Here is a 14,066-nt window from a genome sequence, read left to right on the forward strand (position 1 = left end):
TTTCATCCAGAAAAAAGGAGGTCATTGTCCCACTGTACTCATCCCTCATTAGACCCATTATAGAGTATAATTCCCCATTTGTTATGTACCTCACAAGACATCTGCAACAGCTGGAAAGGCCACAGAAATACCTCACTAAAAGAATCACAGGCCTAAAGCAGATGCCATATGCTGACCGTCTAAAAAAAACTCCAGCTATACCCTGTGGCATATCGTCTACACAGAGGCGATCTCTGCTTAACATACAAGACCATGTCAAACCCTGAGCTGTTGGACATGCTCCACTTTAAAAAATCCCAATCCCTCAGAGCCACACGCTCCAGGGATCTAAACCTTATCATCACAATGAACAAAACATGCTGGAGGGATATGTTCCTGACCCAGAGACTCCCCATACTCTGGAATAGACTGCCCATACATGTCAAGCAGAGCACCTCATTGGCCCTCTTTAAAAGGAACCTTGATGATTGGATGGGAGATAGGAAATTCACCCCGGGGATCATGTCAGTCGCCCGGCTAGACAGGGGCCCAGAGAAGTAAATATTGTTGGAAAACATTTCCAGGGAATTGTTATGGCTAGGCTTGCATAGGCCTTAGGGCCGATAGCCTAGTACCAACCTAAGAACCTATAAGAAACTGATAGCACATGGCATCGATGAAATCCAGGAGTATAGTCAGTGAATTCGTTTGTACTCACGGGTGCTTACTGCTGTCCCCAGCCCACCTAGCACTTACCTCACTCAAAGTCCTGCCCCCCCCCCTCCCCCGTAACGTGTGTCTATGGCCTGTTAAGAGCCCGCTGGCAAACCTGCGCAACAAGGAAAATGGGAGTTACTGCACTGCATTCATTAATACTGAACTAAAGCTATAAAAAGATCCAATCCTATCTGTTCTTGTATCTGATGACAATTTATTCTTCTTACAAAAAGTGCTCCCCCTGTAGACCCACTGCTACCATTTTAATGCCCGACACTGCGAAGAGCCTGGTGTGTAAAATAAAAATACTCCCAGATTCCGTCATGTAATTGACGCGGATGGGCTACCAGCTGTCCAAACATATATATATATGTATATATATGGGCGATGTTCTTGTTAATTTGTTTCCAAGCAAATTAATTTATTTGTACCATTCATTTCACGTCTAACATGCTGAACTGAACTATAAAAACTCACATACATTTCATAGCTCTAACATAGCAAGTCTTATTCAGTCATAACTTCCGTTTAAATAAGGTCAAAAGTCACGTTTTTCAAAGCCTTGCTATTGGAGCAAAGCATTAAGCTGCGGGAAGTGTAGTGTGTTGCCATGGTTTTGATAAAGCCTGAGAGTTATGGCAATAACGTCATAACAATGGCGACCATAGCAGAATTGAAATCAGGTAAAGTAATGCAAATACATATTGCAGTGCGCATTTGTTATGGTCCTCTGTTGCTTTAAAAGGAGCATCAGTGGTAATACTTTGCGAATTGTTTTGGTGCCTGATGCAGGTCTTTAATAAACTACTGATTCATTTTATTTATTTATTATTGGGCTATTTAACTCTCGATTGTCTTTGCACTTCCCTTACTCCTTGACAAACTCTATTGTTTGTGAAAATACATGGCTCATTGCAGTAATTAAGTAGCTATACTTTTTTTCAGAAAATGTATCGGTATCATAATTAAGCATATAGGATATAATAGCATTTTACTCGGGGTGGGCACTTGGCAGCATTGTTTGGTCAATAGGTTACTGCCTGAGTGACAAAGCTAGATCTGCCTTTACCAAGAGTAATAAAATATTAATTACTCAGGACCATCTCATGGTATACTGCTGTTGTACAATATAACTGTTTGACAAAGAAATGTCTTAGCTTTTAAAGTAATGTAGTTGTGTAATTCACATGCCACTGCTGATTAATTTATACATCCCGATTGCTTTACTGTTGAAGTGTTCAACAGGTTTTCACTGACAGGACACGATGTAGAATAAAAAGGAGTAGTGTGAAATTAAATAAAATATGTTTTGTGAGGGACTTTGCTCTAACCCTTGGTTATTATTTATTATTTACTACAGCCTTACAAATTTGTGAAGAACTCTCAACTGCTACTATTCTGAGAAAATGACCCCCCCCAAAAAAAAAAAATATATATATATATATATAACAGATCAGCTGCACACTGCAGTTATGCAAATCAAAGAAATGACTATCTATGTACTGCTCATGCATAAGCAGATGAATATTATAATGGAGTATGTAACCCAGAGCAGGAGTTAAGTTAATTGCCACTCCTGGGCAACTCACACACTGCTGCCCCTCAAACTAAAATTGAGAAGCTATGGGAGGAAGAGTAGACATTGCTATATGCCTCAGTTTATTTGATGGGGGATTGCATGGTTTAGTGTTTTATATTTGCAAATTATAGACAAAGACAATATCAGCAATATTTTATACTGTTTTTATAGCCACTTTGATCTGTGTTTCACTGCAGTTATTGACTCGGTGTGGGACACGGGCATTTACCTCCATCTTGTAGAATCCACTAATTTGCTGATAGAGAAGCATATAGTCTATATTTGGTTGTAGCTATTTGGCTATAGTGAGTAACCTACAGTTATAGGAAGGCAGAGCTTTGTCAGTAGTAGGAAGGAAGTACAGTTGTGTGAAGGAACTTACCATAACAGAAATTTGTGGAGAGATGAGTGTAGCAGAAAATAATATTATTTGGGTTTACCCATCTTGTGTGCTATATTCTCCACAGCCACAGTTTTCTTCACTGGTGCCATAGTTTCTTTGAAGGCATGTGCAAGACTCATGCCAGCATTCCATGGAGTGTTAGCTGTTGTATAAGTCATTTATAACCATAATCGTTGGCAGATGCCATTTGTTGTTATTAATGTTTACCCCCTTGCCTACTGTTCATCAAACCCTCTTCTCCTTGAGAGTCAGTTTGATTACTCCCCCCCACTAGGGTCATACCTAGTTCAATAAGGGGCGAGCTGTGCAGAAGAGACTGTCATTCAGGCAGAGTTGTGGGTTCTTTGTGCTTTTGACATGAAAGATGGATTTGCTTCATTGAAACTTTTTTGCTATGAAATACTAAAAAATGTTTTACTGATAAGGTTGTACCTCAGAAATTCTACTGCCAGAAGCAGCAACCAGAAACAATGATTTCCACAAGAAGTAATAATTCTACTGCATCATGCCAGCATGCCTTTCTGGTATGTAATTTTGCAAGAAGGACTCTGATAATGCAAAAAGGCACATATTCCAGAGATCTCAAAAATGTCTTGCTCAGTTGGTTTATTGCTGAAATAGTTTGTAATGGCATTCCAGTTCAGTAGTGTTTTGTGAAGGTGTAAACAATAATTCTGAAAAGTTTGCCCTGAGCTGATAAAGCTTTCTTCAGCAGTGAATCTGTGATTGTGCCCAGAATTATTGATGTTGAATGATTCAAGAAGACTTTTGTATTTTTTTTCACTGATGGGAAGAATTCATGTGTGCCTTTTAAATGTCTTGTGAGTTGCTACCTCATCTTGCTACTATTAAACAGTTGTCCAGATAGGAAAGCATAGCTGTGTTTTGCTTTTTAAGATAAGCACATACTGCAGCTAAACATCTGGTAAATACCTTGGTAAAGGGAGGTGGTATATTGTAGAGATGAAAACTAAAAATGGTGGTATGCTTCTTGAATTTGAGGTACTTTACAATTGTATGATTTTCATAGGTTGGTACTAGGCTATTGGCCCTAGGGCCTATACAAGCCTAGCCATAACAGTTCCCTGGCTATTTCTTCCCACACTATTTACTTCCCTGGACCTCTATCTAGCAGGGTGACTGACGTGATCACTGGGGTGAATTTCCTTTGTCCCATCCAGTCATCAAGATTCCTTTTGAAGAGGGTCAAAGAGGTGCTCTGCTTGACATGTATGGGCAGTCTATTCCAGAGTATGGGAAGTCTCTGGGTCAGGAACCTATCCCTCCAGCTTTTTTTGTTTATTGTGATGACAAGGTTTAGATCCCTGGAGTGTGTGGCTCTGAGGGAGTGGGATTTCTTTATGTGTAGCATGTCCAACCGCTCTGGGTTTGACATGGCCTTGTATGTTAAGGAGAGATCGCCTCTGAGTAGATGATATGCAACAGAGTATAGCTGGAGTTTTCTAAGGCCGTCAGCATAGGGCATCTGCTTTAGGCCTGTGATTCTTTTAGTGAGGTATTACTGCAGCCTTTCCAGTTGTTGCAGATGTCTTGAGAGGTACATACCAAATGGGACATTGTATTCTATAATGGGTCTAATGAGGGATGAGTACAGTGGGACAATGACCTCCTTTTTTCTGGATGAAAAGCCCTTAGTGATGAGGTGTGCCACATAGAAGGATTTCCTGACTGTTCGGGCAATGTGGTTATTGAAGGTGAGACCACTGTCCACATGTGTCCCTACGTCTCTTATCACATTTTCGGTGTTTAGTGTACTGCCACCTATGTGATAATTCATGGGTACATGATTTTTCCCAAAGGGGTTAACTATATATTTCTTGGCATTGAGCTTGAGCCCATGGTTCTGGCACCAAGCATCTGTTTCAGTAAGGCCATTTTGTAGAGTATTTACAATATTTTGGGGATTCAATAGTGACTCCCAGATTGCAGTCATCTGCGAACTTTGTTAGCCAGAGTCCCTTAGTGTTGGACTATACTTCAGAGAAGTAGATGCCAAACAAGAGAGATCCTAGGGCTGAACCCTGAGGTACTCCACTTGTCACTTGTCTGGAGCTGGATTTGAAGTCAGCTACTTTTACAGTGTGGGTTCTGTCAGTAAGCCAGTTAGCAACCCATCGAGTGACATAGGGATTAATGCCCAGCTTAGTACGTTTATCTATGATTCCAGAGTGGGGGATGGTGTCAAAGGCCTTGGCGAGGTCCAGGTAGGCTGTGTGGACTGCCTTACCCTCGTCCACGGCACTGGAGGCTGATTCAAAGAAGTCAATCAGGTTCAGGAGACAAGATTGGCTCTTCACAAACCCAAACTGGGTGGGGTCCAGTGTTTTAAGGTTGCCAATGTCTTTGTTTATAAGTTCCATGATAATACGTTCCATGACCTTGCAGATCAGACTGATGGGGCTGTAGTTCCCGGGATCCAAGGTGGATCCCCCCTTGTGGAGTGGGATAACTGTAGCTGTGCGCCATTCAGTGGGCATGAAGCCTGAGGTGAGGGTATGATTAAACATGACACTTAGGTGAGGTGTCAGTTCATTTTGCAGTTCATGTAGTACACAACCTGAGATGTCATCTGGTCCCATGGGTGCTGTATTCTTAGCTTTGGAGAGTGCGATTTTTACCTGTGTGGCCATTATTACCGGAATTTGGCAATCTTCCGGTATTGAGATGGGCCATTTAGGGGGTGAAGTTGGCACTGAATCAATCTGCCAGGATATTGGCAATATCCTTTGGATCAGTATATTTAATGCCATTTTGTTGTAGCTCAGAGCAGATCTGAGCATTGCCATTTAGATTCTTGACATAGTTATAGAATGCCTTGTGGTTGTCTTTGGAATCTTTGGCAATTTTATTTTCATAACTAGTTTTGGAGGATTTTATGAGGGATCTCAGCTTCTTACTGAGGCTGGTAAGAGAGTTTTTTGCATCCTGGGATTTTCCTCTTTTCTGCAACAGTTTCTTCCTTTTGTTGTAAAGTTTGTTTATGGCAGAGGATCACCAGATTGGCTTCCTTGTTTTGGAGGAGAGCATCTTGGTTCTGTTTGGGATAGCACGATTCATGCATGAGTGGATGTGTTCATACAGTGCCTTAGTGTAGGACTCAGCAGTCGAACTTTCAGTTCCTGTCTGCATGGGTGTCATGAAGTTTGTAACTTCTGACTTGAGTAGCATGAAGTTGGCTTTGGAGAAGTTTTTTTGGAGGTTTCCTTACTGGAGGGTGGGAGTGGGATGTGGATGTTAAGGGTGATTAGCTTATGGTCTGACCTGACCAACGAGGGGGTGACCATAAGTGTGGAGCATCAATTTCTCATGTTGGTAATGACCAGGCCTAGGATATTGGAGCCCCTGGTGGGACTATGGATTAGTTGATCCAGGGAATTGGAATTTATGAATTCCAAGAACCGTTGGGCAAAGGTGTTGGTACACGAGTAGTTTTCCCAGTTAATGGCAGGGTAGTTGAAATCACCCAGTATTAGGGTGTCTGGTTGTATATTAATATTTTCCAGTATGTTTAGAAAGGTGTAGTAAGAATCTTGGGGCATGGTGGGGGATCTGTAGCAAGCTACAGTTTGGATTGCAGTCTTACCTAGTGTTAGTTGCACCTGGAGAATTTCAGACGCATTGTGTTGGGCAACTAACCTGGCGGTGTGAATATCCTTGGTGAATATGGACACTCCTCCACCTTTAGTGTTTCGATCCTGGTTTGGTGGCCAAAAAGTGTGGTAAGAGTTGTAGCCTGGTATTGCAGGGGTGCTTTCTGGTGCCTTGAACCAGGTCTAAGTTACTGCACAGATATCGATGTTCTCCATTTTTAGGAGTGCCTCGAGAGAGTGCATTTTGAGGTTTAGACTTCTAGCACCGAGTAGCATTACCTTCAGATTCTGCATGCTTGCATATTTACTGGAATGGGAGGCTAGGCATCTTCCATATCCAAGGTTGCCATTTAAGAGTCCCTTCTATGAAGGGAAGTAGAGTTTCTCGAGTCACTACCATTAAGGATTTTGTATTTCCTAACTTGTTCAGATTTGATAAATCTAGAGCTGACTTTGAGATCTCTTCCTTTTCTGAAACTAGGAAAAGATAAAACCTTGATCTCTTTGATTGGAAGGTACTCTGTGTAATGCATTTTGTATTACTTATGGATCCATCCGCTGTAAACATTGTATTTGATATAGGAGCTGACTGTGAGACAAGCTTCATTTAAGGCTTCCGAACAAATTCCATTGCATAACCTTGGTGTATTTATAAAAGCCATCTATGATTTCATACCATCTTGCAGAAATGTTACTGTGAAAGTTATCTCCTGTGGCTGTTTGGAACAGGGAGGGTAAGATGTGGGTTACAATCACTGTTGTATGTCTCTGGTTACAATCACTGTTGTATGTCTCTGGTTACAATCACTATTGTATGTGTCTGGTTACATCTACCTTTTCTTATTGCATTTCAATTGCACCTCTTTGTTTTTCTTTATATTAGTTTTGGTGATAAAAATGTTGAGAAGTTCTTTTTCCATACAGTGCTTTTTATTTAATTTGGTTTAATTATATTTTTATTAATTACATTTTTTGCTGAGAATTAAACCGAGCTGTAGCTCATTTTCAGCAGAGGCCCAGAGAAAAATGCTGTATAGCAAGATAGTACGTAAAAGAATTTAACACAAATGTTAATAAATATAGAAAATATGGAGATTATGCAACAGTGTCCAGAAATGCAGGATATACAACCATGCAGGTATTCCTATTAGACAAAGTTAAGGTTACTTTTAAAAATACCTAGATAAGCATAAGTATATACAATATTTACAGTATAAATGAATGACTCAGTTCTGATCATTAGCATCATCATTTTATAAGAAATGGGGTCGGGGGGTAAATAAGTTGGTTGTTAAGAGTTGACCTGAGATAATTAGCCTGGTATAGGAGGTATCTGGCTAAAGAGTTGGGGAGACAGCAATTTATGATATGTAGATAACGCTAAGGCATAGGTAATGGGTACAGTTAATGAGGTAGGGATTACTCTGGTATAACTCTTTTGATGCTCTTTTATAATGAAATTTTGTTTCTGTGGAATGAGGGGTACATTGTTTTTAAAAGAAGGCTTTATTTTCTGTTTTAGCAATATTAGTCATGTATAGTGAATGAGGTAGGGAATACTATGGTGTAACTCTTGATGCTGTTTTACAAAGAACTGTTTCATTGCTGTGAAATAGGAGGTACGTTGCCTTAAATAAAGGCTTTGTTTTACCTTTATTTTCTAATTCAACAATATTATCATTAGAAGGTTGATTAAATAAAATGTTTTCATGTCACTAGAGCAATAAGTAATCTGGTTATAATATCCTTATTGTATGAATCTGTTTTAAGCCTTGTAAGTTTCCTTAAAACTACCCTTGATATAGCTGCCATTGGAGAAACATCAGTAACATTATATGCACATGTCATTGTGTGAGGTCTTATTTCCCCCACAGTAGCAACCAGTGTTTCTTTCTTTTTTCTGATAACTGTATTGCTTGGAATATGCTACACATTTTCCTGTCTTTGCTGTAAACATTTTCCTGTCTTTGCTGTAAAGCAGGATTTGATAATGACCATATGGACTAAATAATTCAGTGTCTTAACAGCAAATGTGCTGGATTTATATAGTTTACCATATATATTTAGTAACTGCTAATTCTCAACATAAGATAAAAGTGCTGGAGGAACATTTTCCTCCTATTGGTTAGATGTTCATAAATAGGTAGAAGCAAGTCATGCCTTTGGAAAAAGAGGCTTGTACATTTTGTAATTCTTTGTTGGGGTTGCATGGTGAGCATGTATGTTAACTATTTACTTCCAAAATTTTCTGAACTGTTTAGTAAAATTATGTTACTCTTCACTTTGAATCAGGTAGCCTTTTCAACTCCATTTTTCTTATCAGGAAAAAACGGGTTGCCAACAGGTCAGTTGAAAAATTCTTCCATAAAGTTTAAAAGTCTGCAACTTAATTGTAAACTTACATAAGTCCAGCAAATCTGTCAACATAAGAATTACTGTTTCATCATGTTTTCTTGCACAGTATTAAAATGTTGGCTTTAGTTGATTGTCACTGTTGAAGTGACACCCAACCTCGTGTAAAGACAGGAAAATGGTTGTGGATGAATGGATTAAAATGCTCCCTTGTAAAGTCTTTGTAGTCTCAAAAAAGTGTATTAAGACATACAGAAGTAACTGTGTTAATCCTACCATGGTCAAGTACTGTTGAAGTGCTAACTTGATGCATTGTTATGAACCCTGAATCTGATATGAGCCCTGCGGACAACACCAAAGGTGCCAGCAAAGGTGCTGCTATGGCCTTATGGTTTGTCAGCACTGAGATCAGAAAAGAGAATGTCGGTGCTCTTGTTAATGACTTCTTGTTCCTGTTTTTGGGAGTCTTTCAAAAGCTGGACTGTAGCTTGAGAATTGCCATTTTCTAAGTTTGTTGCTGTTTTCTTTGCAACTCAAATTTAATATCCTTTTAGCAACAGCGTTGTTAAGTGAGCCAAATAGTTGGATAGAATTAGTTGAGGACTACTAAAGATTGTCAAAGCAGGCAAGAGCTGTGGGAGTAATTTTGTAGGTTTTTTTATATTTTGGTGAAGTTGCTCTGCCTGTTTTGAAGATAAGCAAATCATCAACACACATGGTTATAGATAGGTCACTGATAAGATCATTTAAGAAAATGAAAGAAAATTAGGCCAAAGCCCAAACTCTGATGAATTCCTGCTTTGCAAATGCTAACATCTAAAGAAGAAGGCCCTGGGATACTCTGAAAGTTGTGCTTGTTGAATTAGCATGACCCTATTTGTACCACACCCTTACAGAACGAGAGCTAAACATCTGGTAAATACTCTGGGATGTGTAAGTTGTCTTAGACAATTTAAGTTATTAAATTAAGACACCTAAGTGGACTTGCAGACAATTTTAAGCTTACAGAATATGATTTTACATACTATTCCAGTACCAGCAGATGTAAATTTCAGTAATTAGTCTCTTTTGTGGATGGTATTAGCTAACAGAGCAGCCAGTCGTCAAGTGAGTTCAGCTATAGTAGCCAGCAGGAAGTCCTGTGAGATTAATTTAGTGGTGTATTACTGAGAGGGACAAAGAAAACAGTGTAGTAGGGATACTACCTAGCTAAGATGGATGACACATTGTAAGCAGTCTTTGATAGATGCTTATTGATTAGAGGGAATTGTAAGTATGGTTTGTTTCATCTGAGTGACAGAGTGAATGTTTGGCTGTGTCTGAAGGGGGTGGGATGGGGAAAAACTTAAGACAAATGATCCATGTAAGAGATGCTTCCAGAGATCCTGATCATTGTCAGAAATGTGACTACTGTAGAAACTTGTATAACAATGTAAAGTTAGCTCCCACTGTCCTAAGCACTGTTCAGTATTATAGCAACTACGGCAGAAGAATGACTACTGACGTGTGTACTAGTGGACTCAATGCTACTGCCTTTAGTAGATATAATCCATTCTGAGAGGTCTGGGTTTGCAGTTGTAAGCTTTTCCTTTCTTCTGTCCTGAGTTGGATTCTTACAAACCTAGGGGATATAGGTATATAGTACAAATTTAAAACCAATTCTGATGTTTGCAACAAATGCATAAACTCCGGCTAAATAAAATATTACAACATTCGCCACTGCTGACATTATTTTTAAGTCTAACTATATTTATGAATTAAAGTAACTATAAAATGGATCTTGGGGCAGATAATTAGTCAATGGTTAAATTGCTGAGACTAATCTAGGCAAATATATATGAATACATCTATCAACTTTAATGAGAGAAAAAAGAACAAAATTGTATCTTAACTATATCAAGCCAATCATGGGGGAGCACTTCTTAAAAGACGTTGATTTTACTCTGTTTCTGACATTTTGAGGCAGCTTATTCCAGTTTCTGAATAAGGATCATACAGTAGAGTAATAGATATTCACAGGATAATGCTGTTGAAAATGGTTATTACCTGTCCTGGCTAGATTTTAAATGTGAAAGTAAAAAAAAAAACCCTGAAGCTGTTAAAAAAGCAAACAAAAAAATCATGGACAGTTTACCACCTAAATTGCTAAAACTGGCAGCAGACATGAGTGCCTTCCCTTTTTCTTGTGCTCTACAAGACGCTGTAACAGAAAAAAACTGCAAAAGATATTAACAACGAAACATCAAATGTCCCACTTCATAAATGTGACAATGTGGATATGTTAGAAAAGTCAAAAACGAAATGCTGGAGTATAAACGGATGCACAATAAATGATAACCGGTGGTGAAAGCAATTCCTTTATTCGACCATATACACACAAGAAAACATTAAGCACTTTCATCCACTTAATGTGGACTTCATCAGAATGCCACAACTGATGGCTAAAAACAGTTCAGTTTAAATTAACTTTTTTGGCACCAACTCCGCCTCCCTAAAAATGCCTTTTTAAAGCAACATAGTTACATAAAAAACATATTATATGATTTAAAAACAACAACATTTGTCGACTGCTGACACTGACTCAAACATTTCTACTGTCAGCTTGTCTATATTCAAATAGTTGAGTTCATATAAACACAATTTCATAGATATTAGTCGACAAGAATAATAAATATAAACTGATAAAACAACAAAATAATACAATAGTGACATACTGGGCATGGACTAAATGTATAAAAATGAAATGTTCATAAAATTTACAATAATACCTATATAATAAAAAATATAAATAGCTCTATACTACATACATAATGAATTTAATAAAATGTAATTATAAATACTGAACATAAGTGATATAAAATCTAAATATTACTGTGTTTCTAAAATAGGTTTTATCATAATAAAATCATTGAGACCTGGTTTTCTAACCACATCTGTATAGATCTGCCATAAAACTTCCTTTTTACTCAACAAGGTCTTAAAATTCCCTCCCTTAGGGTCAATCTTCACTTGGTCAATAATACCAAATTTAAAAGTATGCTCAGATCCATTTTCAAATATATGCCTACTTAGCGCATTGTTCATATCCTTGTTCTTAATAGAGTACAAATGATCATTAAATGCATTTCTTAAAACAACGTTTGGTTTTTCCTATATAAAATCCCGAACATGAACCACATTTTGCTAAATATATAATATTCTTCGTATTACAATTACCCCTTAAAAATTTGATTGTTGTCCTATTAATATTGTCTAAGATAAGGTTATCTGTTTCTAATATGGCATAACACTGATTGCATGAGCCACATTTTTTAGTACTACCATAGATTTTAATACCACTAATTTTGGAAGTCGACTGTTCTAATTTCTTTTTTTATATTCAGTCCAGTTCTATATATGAATAATGGTGAGGTCCCAATAAGGTCGCTTTCTTCTTCGTCAACCAATAATATATTCCAATTATTTTTTATAATATTTTTAATAAATTCCACATGTGGAGAATATTCCAATATACAAGCTCTTCTATAATTATCATTGTCATTTATATCTTCTTTGTTCTTAAATTCTCTACCTAATAAGGTATACCTAAGGAAGTCGGATTAGAATATTTTTGTAATAGTTTGTCAAAGTTTTCAGACTTGGATTGGGACAAAATTTTGGTTATTATGGAGCTCATGTCATTTGTACTTGATCACAACTATATACATTTTGAGGGGGAGAATTTTAAACAAACAAAAGGCGTAGCTATGGGAGCGGCTTGCGCTCCCATATACGCCAATTTAGTTATGTTAGAATGGGAAACTACCCATTTATTCACCAGTGAACATTATAAAAATATTGTTTATTATTCTCGATATTTGGATGATATGTTTTTGCTTTGGAGAGGGGACAAGCAAAGTATTGACTGTTTTATGAAATATTTAAATCAATCTAGTAGTTTTTTAAAATTCACTTTTGCGAGCAATTACGATGGTATTGCTTACTTGGATTTGTTTCTTTCTAAGACTAAACTGGGTTTTAAATCTAATATATATAGGAAAAAAACTTTTTCAAACAGCTATTTAGAGTACAACAGCTGTCATCCGTGTACTATGTTGAGGAGCATTTATAAAGGCCAATGTATTCGAGCAGCGCATATGACCTCTGAATATTCAGATGTAATAAGAGAGATACAATATATACAAGAATTATTTATAAATAGGGAATACCCAAGAGTCATGTTAAATAATATCTCCGAATATGTTATTAAAGAATGGGGTAATAGATTTCACCCCTTATTAGGTAGAGAATTTAAGAACAAAGAAGATATAAATGACAATAATAATTATGCAAGAGCTTGTATATTGGAATATTCTCCACATGTGGAATTTATTAAAAATATTATAAAAAATAATTCGAATATATTATTGATTGACGAAGAAGTATGCGACCTTATTGGAACCTCACCATTATTCGTATATAGAACTGGACCGAATATAAAAAAGAAATTAGAACAGTCGACTTCCAAAATTAGTGGTATTAAAATCTATGGTAGTACTAAAAAATGTGGCTCATGCAATCAGTGTTATGCCATATTAGAAACAGATAACCTTATCTTAGACAATATTAATAGGACAACAATTAAATTTTTAAGGGGTAATTGTAATATGAGGAATATTATATATTTAGCAAAATGTGGTTCATGTTCGGGATTTTATATAGGAAAAACCGAACGTTGTTTTAAGAAACGCATTTATGATCATTTGTACTCTATTAAGAACAAGGATATGAACAACGCGCTAAGTAGGCATATATTTGAAAATGGATCTGAGCATACTTTTAAATTTGGTATTATTGACCAAGTGAAGATTGACTCTAAGGGAGGGAATTTTAAGACCTTGTTGAGTAAAACGGAAGTTTTATGGCAGATCTATACAGATGCGGTTAGAAAACCAGGTCTCAATGATTTTATTACGATAAAACCTATTTTAGAAACACAGTAATATTTAGATTTTATATCAATTATGTTCAGTATTTATAATTACATTTTATTAAATTCATTATGTATGTAGTATTGCGCTATTTATATTTTTTATTATATAGGTATTATTGTAAATTTTATGAACATTTCATTTTTATACATTTAGTCCATGCCTAGTATGTCACTATTGTATTATTTTGTTGTTTTATCAATTTATATTTATTATTCTTGTCGACTAATATCTATGAAATTGTGTTTATATAAACACAACTATTTGAATATAGACAAGCTGACAGTAGAAATGTTTGAGGCAGTGTCAGCAGTCGACAAATGTTGTTGTTTTTAAATCATATAATATGTTTTTTATGTAACTATGTTGCTTTAAGAAGGCATTTTTAGGGAGGCGGAGTTGGCTCCAAAAAAGTTAATTTAAACTGTTTTTAGCCATCAGTTATGGCATTCTGA

At 36.9% G+C, this 14,066-nt stretch overlaps 1 protein-coding gene across 3 annotated transcripts in view; it reads left to right on the forward strand.

The window, feature by feature from the left end:
- Positions 1 to 1,275: 1,275 nt before the first annotated feature.
- The window catches only part of CEP20 (centrosomal protein 20), a 115,710-nt gene continuing 102,919 nt past the window's right edge, over positions 1,276 to 14,066 (forward strand). Inside the window, exon 1 of one of the 3 annotated variants that reach the window (XM_044089160.1) lies at positions 1,276 to 1,379. In XM_044089160.1, the coding sequence (XP_043945095.1) occupies positions 1,307 to 1,379 (73 nt within the window). In that variant the 5' untranslated portion in view covers positions 1,276 to 1,306. The remainder of the gene's footprint in view (positions 1,380 to 14,066) is intronic. The other 2 variants (XM_044089161.1, XM_044089162.1) reach the window with 2 other exon arrangements.

This window comes from Protopterus annectens, chromosome 12.part0 (assembly GCF_019279795.1).
Source record: "Protopterus annectens isolate FY-2018-M chromosome 12.part0, PAN1.0, whole genome shotgun sequence".
In the NCBI taxonomy this organism is placed as follows: domain Eukaryota; kingdom Metazoa; phylum Chordata; order Ceratodontiformes; family Protopteridae; genus Protopterus; species Protopterus annectens.